This window comes from Cavia porcellus, unplaced genomic scaffold, assembly GCF_034190915.1.
Source record: "Cavia porcellus strain 051 isolate PalLab524CR breed Dunkin Hartley unplaced genomic scaffold, mCavPor4.1 scaffold_14, whole genome shotgun sequence".
NCBI classification, from domain to species: Eukaryota; Metazoa; Chordata; class Mammalia; order Rodentia; family Caviidae; genus Cavia; species Cavia porcellus.
Genome location: NW_026947497.1, coordinates 63,591,060 through 63,604,976, shown reverse-complemented (window position 1 = coordinate 63,604,976; position 13,917 = coordinate 63,591,060). Strand labels below are relative to the sequence as shown.

At 48.1% G+C, this 13,917-nt stretch overlaps 1 protein-coding gene across 3 annotated transcripts; it reads left to right on the top strand.

Moving 5' to 3' along the window:
- The first annotated feature begins 661 nt into the window (after positions 1-661).
- LOC100716398 (C-C chemokine receptor type 1) lies at positions 662-6,010 on the top strand. 3 transcript variants are annotated; one of them, XM_005006840.4, is made up of 3 exons: positions 662-820; positions 1,265-1,383; positions 3,990-6,010. In XM_005006840.4, exons 2-3 carry the CDS (start codon positions 1,284-1,286, stop codon positions 5,066-5,068), a joined length of 1,179 nt encoding a protein of 392 aa, XP_005006897.2. In that variant the 5' UTR covers positions 662-820; positions 1,265-1,283; the 3' UTR covers positions 5,069-6,010. The 3 variants fall into 3 exon arrangements, with proteins under 3 accessions (XP_005006897.2, XP_063117113.1, XP_063117112.1); XM_063261042.1 differs by having other exon boundaries at positions 700-820; positions 1,061-1,383; XM_063261043.1 differs by lacking the exon at positions 1,265-1,383 and having other exon boundaries at positions 693-820.
- Positions 6,011-13,917: the final 7,907 nt, after the last annotated feature.

Sequence of the window (13,917 nt, the reverse complement as noted above, 5' to 3'; positions counted from 1 at the left end):
GGGGCATGGGAACAGAGACTGGGAGGGAAGATACAGGAACAAGCAGGGAGCATGAGGGGCTAAGGTAGTGAGGAAGGGTCGGGGTGGACAACCTCTTTCTTCTTCCAAAGCCCCTTTTATGTGAGGCACCTGCTGGGAAAGAAGATATATGTTTCTCCACGTAGACAAAGCATGTGTTCTACTGTTATTTACCCATTGGGAATTTGTATGAAGTCCGGGTTTGTTTTGTTTTGTTTCACTTTGCTTTGCTTTAGCAAAAACTGCTCTTGCATGCCAGACTGCCTTAGGAGAAATAAAAAACGTGAATTACGCTTCTAGTGTGGCCCAGAGGGCACAGGAGTGGTCCTGACCCTGCTGCTGCAGTGCTCTCTGTGCTGTGAGTCTCTGAAATGCTGCTTCCTATGAGCCAGGTTACAGCCACAGGAGCCCAGCAGCACAGTCGGTTTCGCTGACTGAGGGGAGAGTCATTACAAAATGGTGAGATCTGATATTTTTCTTTTCCCTTTAGGGGAGGTTGTTTGTTGGGGAGATCTTGCTATAGAGTTCAGGCTGGCCTCAAACTCACTGTGTAGTGCAGCCTAGACATGAACTTGCAGGAAACCTCGTGGCTCGGTCTCTTGAGTGCTGTCACATGTTAGTGACACCACTTCAGGAAATGTGACATTTTCCAGGTCCCAGCTGACCATGCGCTCTTCCTGCAGGGTAAATGCTCAGTAGCCTCATTTCACAGAGTGGGAACCGAGCCTTAGTGATCCACTCAGATTGGAACTTGGTCCGAGTTGGAGCTTTGCATAAAACAGGGCTGAGGTTCGAAGGAGAGGTAAGACCAGCCCTGGCATTGCCGCCCTCAGTGGCTGCAGGTTCCTCCAGGGGACACCACTCTGGAGCAGTAGAAAGTGAACAGGGAGGCTGCCCGAGGGAAGTGGCTGCCTCTCTCAGGCTTCTAGTACTGGCCAAATGGTTTTGAGGAACAGATGTAGGGTTTAAATCCGTCCCTCTGCGAGCTTAAGAAATAAAGAGCCTCCCGATATCCACACCACTCTGTCCCTCCCCTCCCCAGGACGCTGTCCGATTGCTCTACAATTTCTGGGAAGCCTTGCTATCACCTCCCCCAACCCAACAGCACCACCCTCCTGGGTCCAGTGGGACCCACAGCCACCAAGCAAAGAAAGTCCCTGCCATGAACCCAGCCACAGAGTAGGCGGTGTGGCCGGCCAGGAGCACCCGGGTGTAGCAGAAGTCTAGCCGCTTCTTTTTTTGATAGCTGGGGACTCTGGAGCCCCATGTCCATCACCTCACAGGAAGCTGAGCATTTCCTACTTGGCCGAACCCTTGAAACTCCAGTGCATAAAGACACTACAAGGCAAACCCCTTGGAGCCAGGGTAAGTGATCCATGGCTTTGCTATGCCTTTGCCTTCTGTTAAGCCCTGCTGTGTCCTGTGCTCTGGGTGAATGATTTGGGGATGATAATGCACAGTGTATGTGCCATTGTTGCCTACGATTGACTTGTTTTGAAATTTTGTTGTAGCTTTAATTTTTCTTCCTTTCTTAATTTTTAATCCTTGAATAAAATGGATTTTTAAAAATTAGTGACCCTGTTTAAACAAGGGATTTTCAGGGCTGCTAAGAGGTAGGGAACGCTCCAAGGGCCAGGCTGGTGTCTACAGTGCATTGGTAAAGCTACTGGGTCAGGCAGTGTGGACCAGGTGACACAGAGGAGTAAGTGAAAGGCACTGAATAGTGCAGTGTCCTGGGCATGCTAAGCGGACTTGTAAGGCTTCTGCGTACTGCTCACTTCGGCAGCACAGATCCTAAGGATTGTATTCAGGTGCAGAGCACATTGTAGGGTGCGGAGGTACCGGAGATGGAAATTAAGGCCTTCCCACTAGGCCACATCCCCAGTACTTTTTTTTGAGATAGGATTTTGCTCAGGCTAGGCTCAAGCTCCATGATCCTCCTGCCTCAGCCTCCCAGAGTGTAGGAGTGTGCCACCAAGCCCTGCTAAAAGCAAACTTCCTTACATGATTTATTGTTGGAGACTGATTAATAAAGCCAGTCACACTGAAGAGAAAAGAGGCGACTTTCATGAAGTTACTTAAAAATGACTTACTTGTCACATTTCCCCCGGTAAAGGAAAACCAAATATGGATATGAAGAAACTGTCACAAGAGGGAAATGTTAGTTAGAAAAAGTATTGCAGATCCGAGGGTGGTTTAACGCTGAACAAATTTCCTGAAGAGCCTCAGGGGCTTTTAGCACTTCGGATGACCGTAACAGTGTTTAGGGACTTCTCTGACTAGTAGACTGGAGGGCATAGGGGCTGGGCAGCCTCAGGCTCCAGGGACAGCTGACTACTATGCAGTGACCTTGAGGCAAGTTCCATGGCAACAGGGTCCCTGCATTTCTCCTGCAAGCCCGCTTCCCAGGCCATCTTCAGGAGCAGTGTGCCTGGGGTTGTTGTAGGGCCTGGAGTTTTAAGGAAATAATCAGACTCAGGATCCGGTTACCTGGCAGTGGTGACTCAACTTTTCTTCACTTTTGTCAGACTAACAAGAATCTGGGCTCATGGGAACCCCAAAGTGCAGATCTCCAGGCTGAGCCCTTGTCCTCATCACAGCCTGTGGGGGAAGCACAGAGCTAAAATCTCAGCCTCTTTGGGACACCTGGGCTTCTCAGAACCAGAACTGAGCAGGTTGAGGCAGAACAGTGAGCCCCGGGAATGGGTCAGATGGAAAATGTAAGTCCTCCCTGTCTTCCACCCCAACCAAGAGCTGCCCCTTCCAGGAGGGCACCCGCTGCCAGCAATGGTCATTGGCATCCTCCAGCCAAGCCAGACAAGAGGACTTTAGAGCAGGAAATGTCATTAAGAGGTGTAGAGGCGCTGGAGCTGGCCAGATTCCACCCAGAGATGATGACTGGCAGTTGAGTCAAATCACTTCCGCTGGTGAACACCAGCCAGTGAAGGACACCAGTGTATGTCCTTCATTGCTCAGACCTATCAGTGCCTAGATGGTAAACCCAGTGTCCCAGCAGGGTGACAATCATGGAAAAGGGACATCCACCAGAACACTGGTCACTGTGAGATTTCCCCACAGGCAAGGCTGTTGCTAACTCTGCGTGTACACACACACACACACACACACACACACACACACACACACACACACACGGGCCTGGGCTTCCAGCTGAATCCTCCCCACAGCAGACCAGCAGGTCTGCAGTGACCTGTGCTCCCACTGGGGCCACATGCGGTCTCGTGACCCAAGCCACTCTGAGCAGTGAGTTCCCTATGCCCTCATCTGCAGAGTGATGGACTCGGCTTCTGGCGTCTCACCGTGGCAGCACTCTGAGGTTTGGAGCGAGTCACTTTTGCCTTATAGGACATCTTTGGCCTTTGTAGATGCAGAAGCCACAGAGCTCTCTGTGTGAGTTCTCCCTCCCAGAGTCTTCTGGGGACTTCCGGGGACAAAGGCATCACCTTATGGTCAGAGGCAGGAGAGTGAAATGGACTCTGGGCTGAGCACCAGCTCTGCTCCCCATAGCTGTGTCCTCAGGCACCTTTCCTACCGCTCGCTCAGCCCCTCCAAGCCCTCCATTCCCTATAAAACAGGTACAAGAAATTCCCCACAAAGGTCATTGAACACTAATTCTGGAATCTTGGCCCTCAGACTTGCTTGGGAAACCCTGGTCACAGGAATGTGGGGAGGGCCCCAGAGCTCGTCCTGTGGAAGCTCACACTGAGGGATTCTGGGTCAGTTGCATGGTTCAGTGCTGCCCTTGCTGCTGGACTGGAGGGTCCACAGGGCAGAGAGGACCGGGTCTCTCTCCTGGCTCACTATTTTGTCCCTAGTACATGGTAGGCAATGGGCCTGGATAACCATTTGTCAAGCAGTAAGAGAAACATAACCATGGCCTTGGTTGCCCTGCCCAGAGTCTTTGACCCCTGATAGAAAACTAAGTAACAGAACCCATTATCCTCGACACACAGGGCAGGCCAGGATGGAGAGCTTCACCACCACAGAGGACTACAGCCTGACCACTGAATACGACTATGCAGGCTCAACTCCATGCCAGAAGGTGGCTGTGAAGGCCTTCGGGGCCCAGCTGCTGCCACCTTTGTACTCTCTGGTGTTCATCATCGGCGTGGTGGGCAACATCCTGGTGGTCTTGGTCCTCATGAAGTTCAAGCGGCTCCGAAGCATGACCAGCATCTACCTGCTCAACCTGGCAGTGTCGGACCTGCTCTTCCTCTTCACGCTTCCCTTCTTGATCCACTACATCCTGAAGGACACCTGGGTCTTTGGCCACGCCATGTGTAAGCTCCTGTCTGGACTCTACTACGTGGGCTTGTACAGTGAGATCTTCTTCATCATCCTGCTGACTATCGATAGGTACCTGGCAATTGTCCATGCTGTGTTTGCCCTTCAAGCTCGGACAGTCACCTTTGGCATCATCACCAGTGTTGTCACCTGGGTCCTGGCTATCTTGGCTTCCATCCCAGGCTTGTACTTTTCCAAGGCCCAGTGGGAGATCACTCGCCACACCTGCAGCCTCTACTACCCCAATGAAAGCCTGAAGGCCTGGCAACGTTTTCAGGCTCTGAAGCTGAACCTGCTGGGATTCATCTTGCCGCTGGTGGTCATGGTGATCTGCTACACGGGCATCATCAACATCCTGCTCCGCAGGCCCAACGAGAAGAAGGCCAAAGCCGTCCGACTGATCTTCACCATCATGATCATCTTTTTTCTCTTCTGGACCCCATACAACCTGGCTGTGTTTGTTTCTGCTTTCCAGGAGCACATGTTCACCAACTTCTGTGAGCAGAGCAGGCAGCTGGACCTGGCCCTGCAGGTGACAGAGGTAATCGCCTACACGCACTGCTGTGTCAACCCGATCATCTATGTGTTTGTGGGCGAGAAGTTCCGGAAGTACCTGCATCAACTGTTCCAGAAGAATGTGGCTGTGCACCTGGCCAAATGCCTACCCTTCATCGCTGGAGACCGTCTGGAGAGGGCCAGCTCCACGTCTCCATCCACCAGTGAGCATGAGCTCTCTGGTGTGTTCTGACTCAGAGGCATACAGGCCAATGTGAGTCGCAGTGGGAGTGGCCTGCAAGGCTGGCCACCAGGGCAGGGAGAGGAAGCCACATTACTACCCTCACCAGATTCGCACACCCTGCACAGCCTACATGGAAACACAGCCATTGGTACAGAGGACGCTCAAATTTGGTCTCAACTCAGTCACCTATGGCTTCAACCTGGCCAAGACTCCCCTTGGTAGAGAGGGACAAATGGGTGAAATGGGACAGTGCAGAGACTGAGCGTGTGGTCTCCAAGGAATGGCGTGGGTCCAAACAGGATGCCCAGTCTGGGAGCACTGCCATCTGTAAAAATCCCCACTGTAGCAGCTCTGATGAACTTGAAAATGGTATTTTCCATGCTGAAGCCCTGCTGAGTCCTAGAGACAGCATAGCCACCTTCCCCATTTCCCCATCTTCCGGAGACTCTGAGAACACAGAACTCAGGATGGTCAGCTTGACAGGGACTGGGAAATGGTACAGGGGAGGAGCCGTTGGCAGTGAATAAAGGGAGACAGCTGGCCAGGAAGATGCCTGCCTGGCAGGTGGGCAAACAGCTCTCTGTCCTGAGAAGAGGAGAGGCCCTGAGTGAGACACCCAAGCTGTCCTTGCCTGCCCAGCTCCAACCAAGGACCCTGTTCACCATCTTTGTCTCCCTCCCTCCAGATGTATAGGTCTTTAAAATTCCTGTTCTTAACACCAAAAAGTGTATTGGGAACAGCCCAAAAACACCAAGAAGAAAGAAACAAGCACTGAAGCCATCAAAGTCTCACCCCCAACACCCACTGTGTATTTGGACATGTTTTCATTCCGTTGTTCCTTCTGATGGGACTGGAACCCAGCGGCCCTTGGTGCTGCTCATGGCTCTGCTGCTGTGTTTAAGAGCAGGATGTTGCCTTCGCTTTCCCAGTGAATAAATCATTTCAAAATCACTGGCTTTGGTTCAGGTGCGTGCTGAGCTCTGTGGTGGAGCTGCTCCCTAATCTACTCTCCCTGGAACCCCGTTACTGCTGGAAAGTTGATCCCCATTTCCTGGGATCGAGTTTTCCACAATGGCAGGGGTGGGTTTCTCCGTGCACAGTGAGCTCTTAGAGCCCTCAGGACACTGGTGCCAGGGAGGACAGTCCCCAGCTCTGTGTGTGGACTCGTACAGGGATCCAACAGTGTGGCCAGAGGGGTGGTCCTAGGACAGCTGCCCACCAACAGGAGCCTCACTTTGTGACACAAGGACACATAGGCGGCTAATGTCCTTGCACCCTGCACCCTGTCCCTTGGGTAGGACTGACTGTGTCCACCCATCATCCTCAGGCAAATAAGCTGGTGTCATGGGCCAGGGAGGAGGTCGCACCATCTGAGACTTCTGTCTCCACAAGGAAAAAAGAGAAAGGACAGTGCTGAGTCATGGGTTGCCAGCTTACCACCGTGACCACACCAGCCCTCTCTGCAGAGTGGAAGAAGGTGGAGCTGGTCTACCACTTTGGGAAAATCACACTGACAAATGATATCTGGTCCATAATGATTTCATTGGAGGGACGCTTCACACTATGCCTCAATTTCCTGCTTAATTAGTCTTTATTTTCCCTGTTATTACAAAGGCAATTTGTGTCCAATATAGAAACGTTAAGTCAATCAAAATCACCAAGAAGAACATGGTGGCCCGAGAAATCCTAGCACACAAATGTAGCGTAAGTGTGGGAGTGTTGTAACACATTTCCTTGCAGGAGTGTTTTCTAAGTGCACACACCACACACACACAGAGTCGCACTTCATGGTTCTCGGTGTAGCTGCTGCGATGTTTGATGCACAGCAAGCACTAGGTAGATGCCACTTGAATGGATGACCCCCAGCCTCCTGGCTCCTTCCCTGTGAGTGGAGGGTGAGCAGATTAGCACCCACCTCCTGCGGGGCTCTGAGGACTCCACGCAACAAAGCCAAAAAGCGGGCAGTCTTTTTTCAGCTTTATCTGACAGCCACCTGCCATCCTCCTGCCAGCTCCTTCTCCATTTGGCCTGGACACCCCACTCCCCCTCGCTCCCTCTCCTCTTCTCCTGGGATGCTGGTCCATGGGCCCCAGCCCCAGCCTCACTGATGTGGTTCCTCCCAGTGATTCCCTCCCACTTTATCCTGGCAGGATGTGCAGGGAAGCACAGAGAATTCCAGGCTTTCTGGGATCAGCATTCTGGCACATGGACCTTCAATTCATCATTCTTCCAGAGAGACAGATGGGAGAGTGGGGAGACAGAGAAAGGAAGGGTGGATCAGTGGATGAAGAGACAGACAGGTGGACAGATGGATAGAAGGATGGATTGATGGAGAGAGAGGTAAGTGAACAGAAGAGAAAGAGAGGGAATGGAAGGATGGATGGTTGTACAATTATACGGGCATCTGATAAGATACTTAGATAAGCAAGTTATAGTGATAGAGGTAGGTACAGGTACAGGTGTAGACAGATTTGAAAGCTAGTTACAAGCATGATGCCCGTCATCTGTCACACTGGGAGCTTAAGAATGCCTTTATCATCCCTAAGAATAACCTGCAACTCTTTCCCAATTCTGCTCTTTCCACACAATGTCCTTTACAATCCCTGGATCCAGAGTCCCAATTATCTTTGTTCTCAGTCAAGCAAGAACAGTTCCTCAAGTTGGTGTTTCTGATGTTTACATCTATGTAGGCTGCTATCACCTGGCAGGCAGTTCCTCAGTTTGGTTTCACTGGTGCTTCCTGGTGATTAGATTCAGATTATATAACCAGTGCCAATTCACTTTAGCCTGAACAACTTCTTTCAATGAATCTGAGTATAGCTCAGTTGCCAAAGAATATGGCAGCTTCATTTATTTGCAAATATCTTTGTTTCTCCTCATTGTTGAAGGATTTTTTCTTGGCTGGCCATTGTGCAGTGACTGTATTTCCTTGGTGCACTCTGAAGATGACATTCTGTTCCCACCCAGACACCATGTTCTCAAAAGAAGGTAGCTATGATTGTGTCATTGTTACCCCAGTAGGAAACATGACTTTTTTCCTCTGCCTACTTTTAATATTGTCCTTAATCTTTATTTTTAGAACTTTTGGATCTATTTATGGTCATCCTTCTTGGGAATTATTGGATGAAATGTACTAGTTTTTTAACTTGCTTTTTCCCTAATTCGGGGGATTTAGACCAAGTAGGTCTTGAAAGATCTTTTCAGACAAATTCGCTCTCTTCATGTTCAGGGATTCTGGTTCTACCATTGTTAAACTAATAAATATTAGCTTACATCTCACTTTTTAAATAACTTTTCCTTTTTGTCCTTCAGATCAGATACCTTCCAGTATTTGGTATTCACATTTGCCGGCCTTTGTTCCAGTGCCTTACGCCCTGTTATACCTAGATCATCAGTGAGTTACCGTGGGCTTAGAGCTGCTCTTCTAGAATTTCCCTTTGGTTCTTTCATGTGGTTTCCATTTCACCACTGACATTTCTCATCTGTTCACCTCTCAAAACCATTTATTCCTTTAAATTCTTGATCCTCGTAGTTGATTTAAAGTTTTTAACTGGTAATTCTAACTTCCCAGTCATCCTGAGATCCCTATTGACTTTTTTTTAAAGGTGAGAGTCAAGTTTTCTGCGTCTTCACCTCAGTTGCTGATCACATCTGCAAAGCTGTGGCTGAAGTATTGCATGAAGCTGGCTTTATTATTTTCTTGTGGAAAGTACTGGGTATAACTGTCTTGTCAGGACTCTGACATCACGATTGTGTCTTGGTGACTCTAGTAGGCTTAGTCGGGCACTTTTTTGGGAAATATCTATTTCCATTTTGACTTCAGTTCTAGGGTTTGTCCTGTAAGGCAGTGGGCCCCAACACTGGGAACTCGTTAAAAACAAATCCTTGCTGGATGTGGTGGTGCACAGGTGTCATTCCAGCACTAGGGAGGTGGAAGCAGCAAAGATCATGGTGAGTTCAAGCACAGCCTGGGCTACGTAGTGAGACCCTATCTCTCTCAATCAATCAACAGTCACAGTCTCAGGCCTCCCTCCAAACTACTGAGTCAGAAACTCTATTAGCAGTCCCTTTCAGGGCTCCTGACATAAGCTGAAGTCACTGAAGTTGGAGAACAGCTCCTCTGGGGCATCAGGTAGGGCAGTTGACTGCTCTGGCTGGCCAGAGTCTTATTCACCTCCCAGTGCGGTGCAGACCCCAGCCTCTCACTCAGCTCTCAGCTCCTCAGCAGCCCAAGAGCCTCACTGTCCACATCACAACAGCCTAGGACCAACAGGAGATCCCCGTGGAGGCCCGGGAGCCCCACCTCTGTGTAGCCACTTCCCCTTCTCTGGGTCCCTGCTCTGGAAACCCCAGCCTCCACTGGCCAGACTCTCCCTCCTCAGCTCTGCCTGTGCCCTGTCTCCCTGCACCAGAGCAGGAGAGGCTCCCTGGGCCATGACTCCAGGTCAATGAACAACTCATCTATGCACTTCAGTTTCCTTGCCGACAATAACCCGCTGCTTCCTGTTGCCACAGACCTGCCCACAGTTGCCTCATACTTTGTTGAGCAGCACAGTTGCTTTCTATTGTAATCCAACTAATGAATATTGTAATCCAAGTATTGTAATCCCCTTTCCAGTCTCCTTCACAATCCAAAATTTATATTTGTAATCCCATTGAGATGGTACTGGAATCCTGGTAAGTTAATTCCCATCTACCACCTCCAATGCAACCAATGGTGAGAGTAAAGACACCAAGACAAATTTAAAGTTAAGGACAGGCAAGAGTGGTAAGCCTGGTCCCAGTGAGGATGTGTGAACAAAGGCCTTTATCCAAGGCCTCTCCTGGAATTTATTATCCTGTGAAGAAGGGGGTGGCTCAGGGATGAGTGACAGTGAGGATGGTGGGAACTCCGTGAGTAACTTGAGCTGGCTGGACAGGTGGGAAGAAAAGCATCTCTGAAAAATGCAGGGAGAATGACATGCAGAATTCAATTAAGAGGAGCTGGGGATTTAGTGCCTGCCTGGCAAGCGTGAGGTCATGAGTTCAATCCTTGGACACACACACACACACACACACACAAACACACACACACACAAATTAAATAAACTGGACTCAGAATTCAATTAAGGTACCATTTGAATTGTTTTTGGAGGCTGTTGCTCCAGTTTCTGATACAAGATCTTCTGTGCCCTGGGGACTCATAGCCTCTTACTTTGAGGCTTCTATCCACAGACATTCCTGGAGCTGACTGGCTCTGCCATCCTGCTGCACTCATCTGTTACAGAAAGCACTGTATGAGGAAAAAGGAGACTGTCGGATCGGCCCCAAAGATTACACATCAGTACCCCAGCTGGCCTTATTGGAAGTGCTTAGAGTCCACTGAAGAGAGAAGGAAATACCATAGTCAGCTCTGTATGTACCAGTATATAGAAACAGGCCTTGATTTAGCCAATGTTGCAGCAATTGTTCTGCATTCTAGGAGGGATGCGCCTGTAATCTACAGCTTTCAATGGAAAGGCAGCTTTGGTTCCAGCTTCTTCATCATGACCAAACCAGAAAGCCCATTCTAAAGTGCTTACTGTATACCTCATTTTTCTGTTACCATGAAAGTTATGGGCTGTTGCTTGGTATGTAGAGTTTTCATTTATGTAGATGTTATCGGCTTCTTACTTCATTAGCACAGCATTTGGTTTGTAAGACCATCTCTGTTGCCATGTAGAATAGCTAGTCTTTTTTGCCTGCTGCATAGTCTTTCATAGAATGTATCTTCCATGGTCTACTCATCTATTCTCCTAGAAATAGTTCCAAGATTGCTTCCAACTCTCTGCTCTTGAAAATAAAGCTGCAATGTTCTCATTCAGACTTGGGCTGGAAGTGCTGGGTCATAAAGAGAAGTAAATGAGCTCAGTCTATCATGCATTCAAGCTCTTTCCCATATCCTTGCCAATACTTGGCATGATGATGCTTCTAATCTTTGGTAGTTTAACAAGCAAGACGGCACTCAGAATTGTTTCTCTTTGCACTTCTCTGGTGAATTCTCTGCATGTTGTCTATTTATACTTTCAACCATTTTTATTAGCTTTGATGTTATTTCTTACTGATTAGCAATAGACTTTGTATTTCCTGGTGGGGTGGATTAACTAAGAGCAGCTTGTAACACCCTGCTAAATCAGCATGGTGCTGGTTGTGGAAAACCCATCTGAGGCTCACAGCCAACAGCATAAAAGGAGAACTGGAGGGGAAGATGGTGCTATTGATTCTCCGAGAGATGTCTATCATGGTGATTTTCTTGATATGAACTCAGCTGTTCTTCTCATCAGAGGAGCTTGGGTGCTTGGTGTTGCTGAGGATGACTGTGGTTCTTCTCAGGGGAGCCCTGGTCCCCTGAGTCCTTGAGCATCCCTTCCCGGCTCCAGTGCAGATCCCTCAGTCTGCTGACACAGATCCTTCTTCCCACTGGTGCAAACATTCTAGCTTCCGCCTTTGAGTGTTCCTAGTGCAGATCCTTGGTACAGTGCAGATCCTTGACCCTTGATGAGATATGGCCATGGGCTCTAGGCTTCCAGTTGGAGGAAATCATCATGGGCTCTAAGTCTTCAGCTGGACTCATGCAAGACATTGCCGTGGGATCCAGGCACTCAGCTGGATTCATTGGGTCTCCAGTGTGTGGACAGATCTCCCACACTATTTTGCATGTGACTCTTTGGGTGAATATTATAAAATAATCCTATAACTTATATGTTCTGTATTAAATCTATTCCCTTGCAAGCCCTGACTACAACACCTGGATTTTAGTATTTTCATGCTTTGGTCATTGCTCATGAACTTCTGTCTTTGCAGCATCTCTATATTGGCTTGTTTATATTATACTTTGTTGAATAGAACCTTGTCATTTTGATTAATAAAATAAAGCAAATTTTGTCCTTTGGTTTATGCCATTAAATACAATTTAAGGATTCATTTCCTGTTGTTAGGTACACTTTTCTTCTGTTTTGTCCTATATTTCCTCCTAATACCACAATGATATTTCACTTTTGACTTAGGCCTTTTGCCTAGCCTGGATTGTGGCAAGTAGCTCAACTTCTCTGAGGTTTATCATCTCTATCTCTGAAAGGAGGCAGCAGTGATAACAGCGGTGTCTGCCCAATGGGGCTGTCATGGGGATGATGACTTGGTGCAGGCAAAGTGTCTCGCACACAATGTTACGTAAATGGCTGTTATAATTTAAATAAAATTATTTAAGTATAGTGTTTACAAAATTATACAATATATGTAACGATAGAAAAACACAAAAAAATGATGCTAATAACTGAGTGGTGGATACACACCAATCAGAAGGAATGCACTTCATTTTGGTTGGTTGGTTGGTTTGGTTTTTTTTTTGAGACAGGATCTTGTTATGTAGCCCAGACTGGCCTCAAACTTGCAGTGATCCTCTGCCTCAAGCCTTCTGAGTGCTAGGTTTCCAGATGTGCACCACATACCTGGCAGAAGGAAAACTGACTTTTCCACAATTGGAAGACAGAGTTGTCAATTCCAGTACCCAGAGGAAAAAAAATAAGTAAATCTACTAGAAGGCAGAATTAGCAAGGTGGTGAGAAGCCCTGACACCGGGTCAGTTCACACTTACTTCCATGCATGCCCATTCTGCTCCTTAAATTAGATCCCTTGAATAGACAGCTTGTGTCTCGCGCCATGAAATGCTTTGGATAAAAGTTTTTTAAAAGAAAGCCGAATGTTATACATACAGCTACTGCTTTGTCTAGACACAGTTCCATGAAATCAGATCTCTGCTTTGCAAGAAAGTGGACCCGGCAGGAAGAGTTTTCTCTGAAGTTGTTCAATATTTATTTCTGGTCCTTTCATTTTTCCATTGTCATTTCCTTGGTAGGAGCCAAGGAAGAGTAAGGAGACTGAAGCTTGGACACAAGGGGCAGGGTTGGGACCCAGAAGAGCTGGCAGGTCTGTCATTCTTACCCCACACATGGGTGGGGAGCCTCCAGGAAGCAGAGAGGGGTGGTTCAGGCTGCACTCTGGCCCCGCCCACCCCACCGCAGGACGCCCCTGGCCCCGCCTCCACAACAGGGATCCCTCTGCCTTTGTACTGCCTTGGACAGGATTTCCCTCCTGCTTCACCTCCCACACCTGCCACTCTGCCTCATCCCCCTGGAGCATCTCTGTCCCTTCCCCACTGTGGGTGGATGGCCTTGCCCACGCTGGAAGGAAAACAATGGCTTCGTAAAATGTATTTTCTATTATTATTTATTCAACCATTCATGTGCCCACACATCTACCCGCTCATGTGCTCATCACTTCATTTGGTACAAGCCCTTCAGTCAGATGCCAGGACCATGAGGACACCTGGGAGAAGGAATTGCGACCCTCCATGTGCTGAAGCCTTCCCTGTGCCTCGAGGGTCACAGACACACGAGGGAAGAGGCGGCCACATCAGTGCTGGGGACAGTGCTCCACCAGACATACAATGACCAGCACAACATTACTTTGGAGCTTTAGTTCTGCCCCAAAAGTGTTTTGTTTTAGCTCTTAATTCAACAAATCAAAACTTCCTTTCGGAATAATCTGACAGGAGAATCTGTAAAAATTTATTAAGGAAAAGTAATGCAGGGGAGTTTGTTGACTGGCCCGCGTGATAAAGCATGAAATATAAAATGCAATGCAAAACGTTTAAAATGTAACAAGATTATGACAAAAATGCCAAAGTGCCTAACCTTCTAGCATATAAGACAATCTTACAAATTGATTTAAAAAATTAATATACCCAAACTTTTAAATGAGCAAAGATATAAATGTCATTGAATGTCATTGAATAAATGCAATATTCATTAATATTAAAATATTGACCACACTATTACACA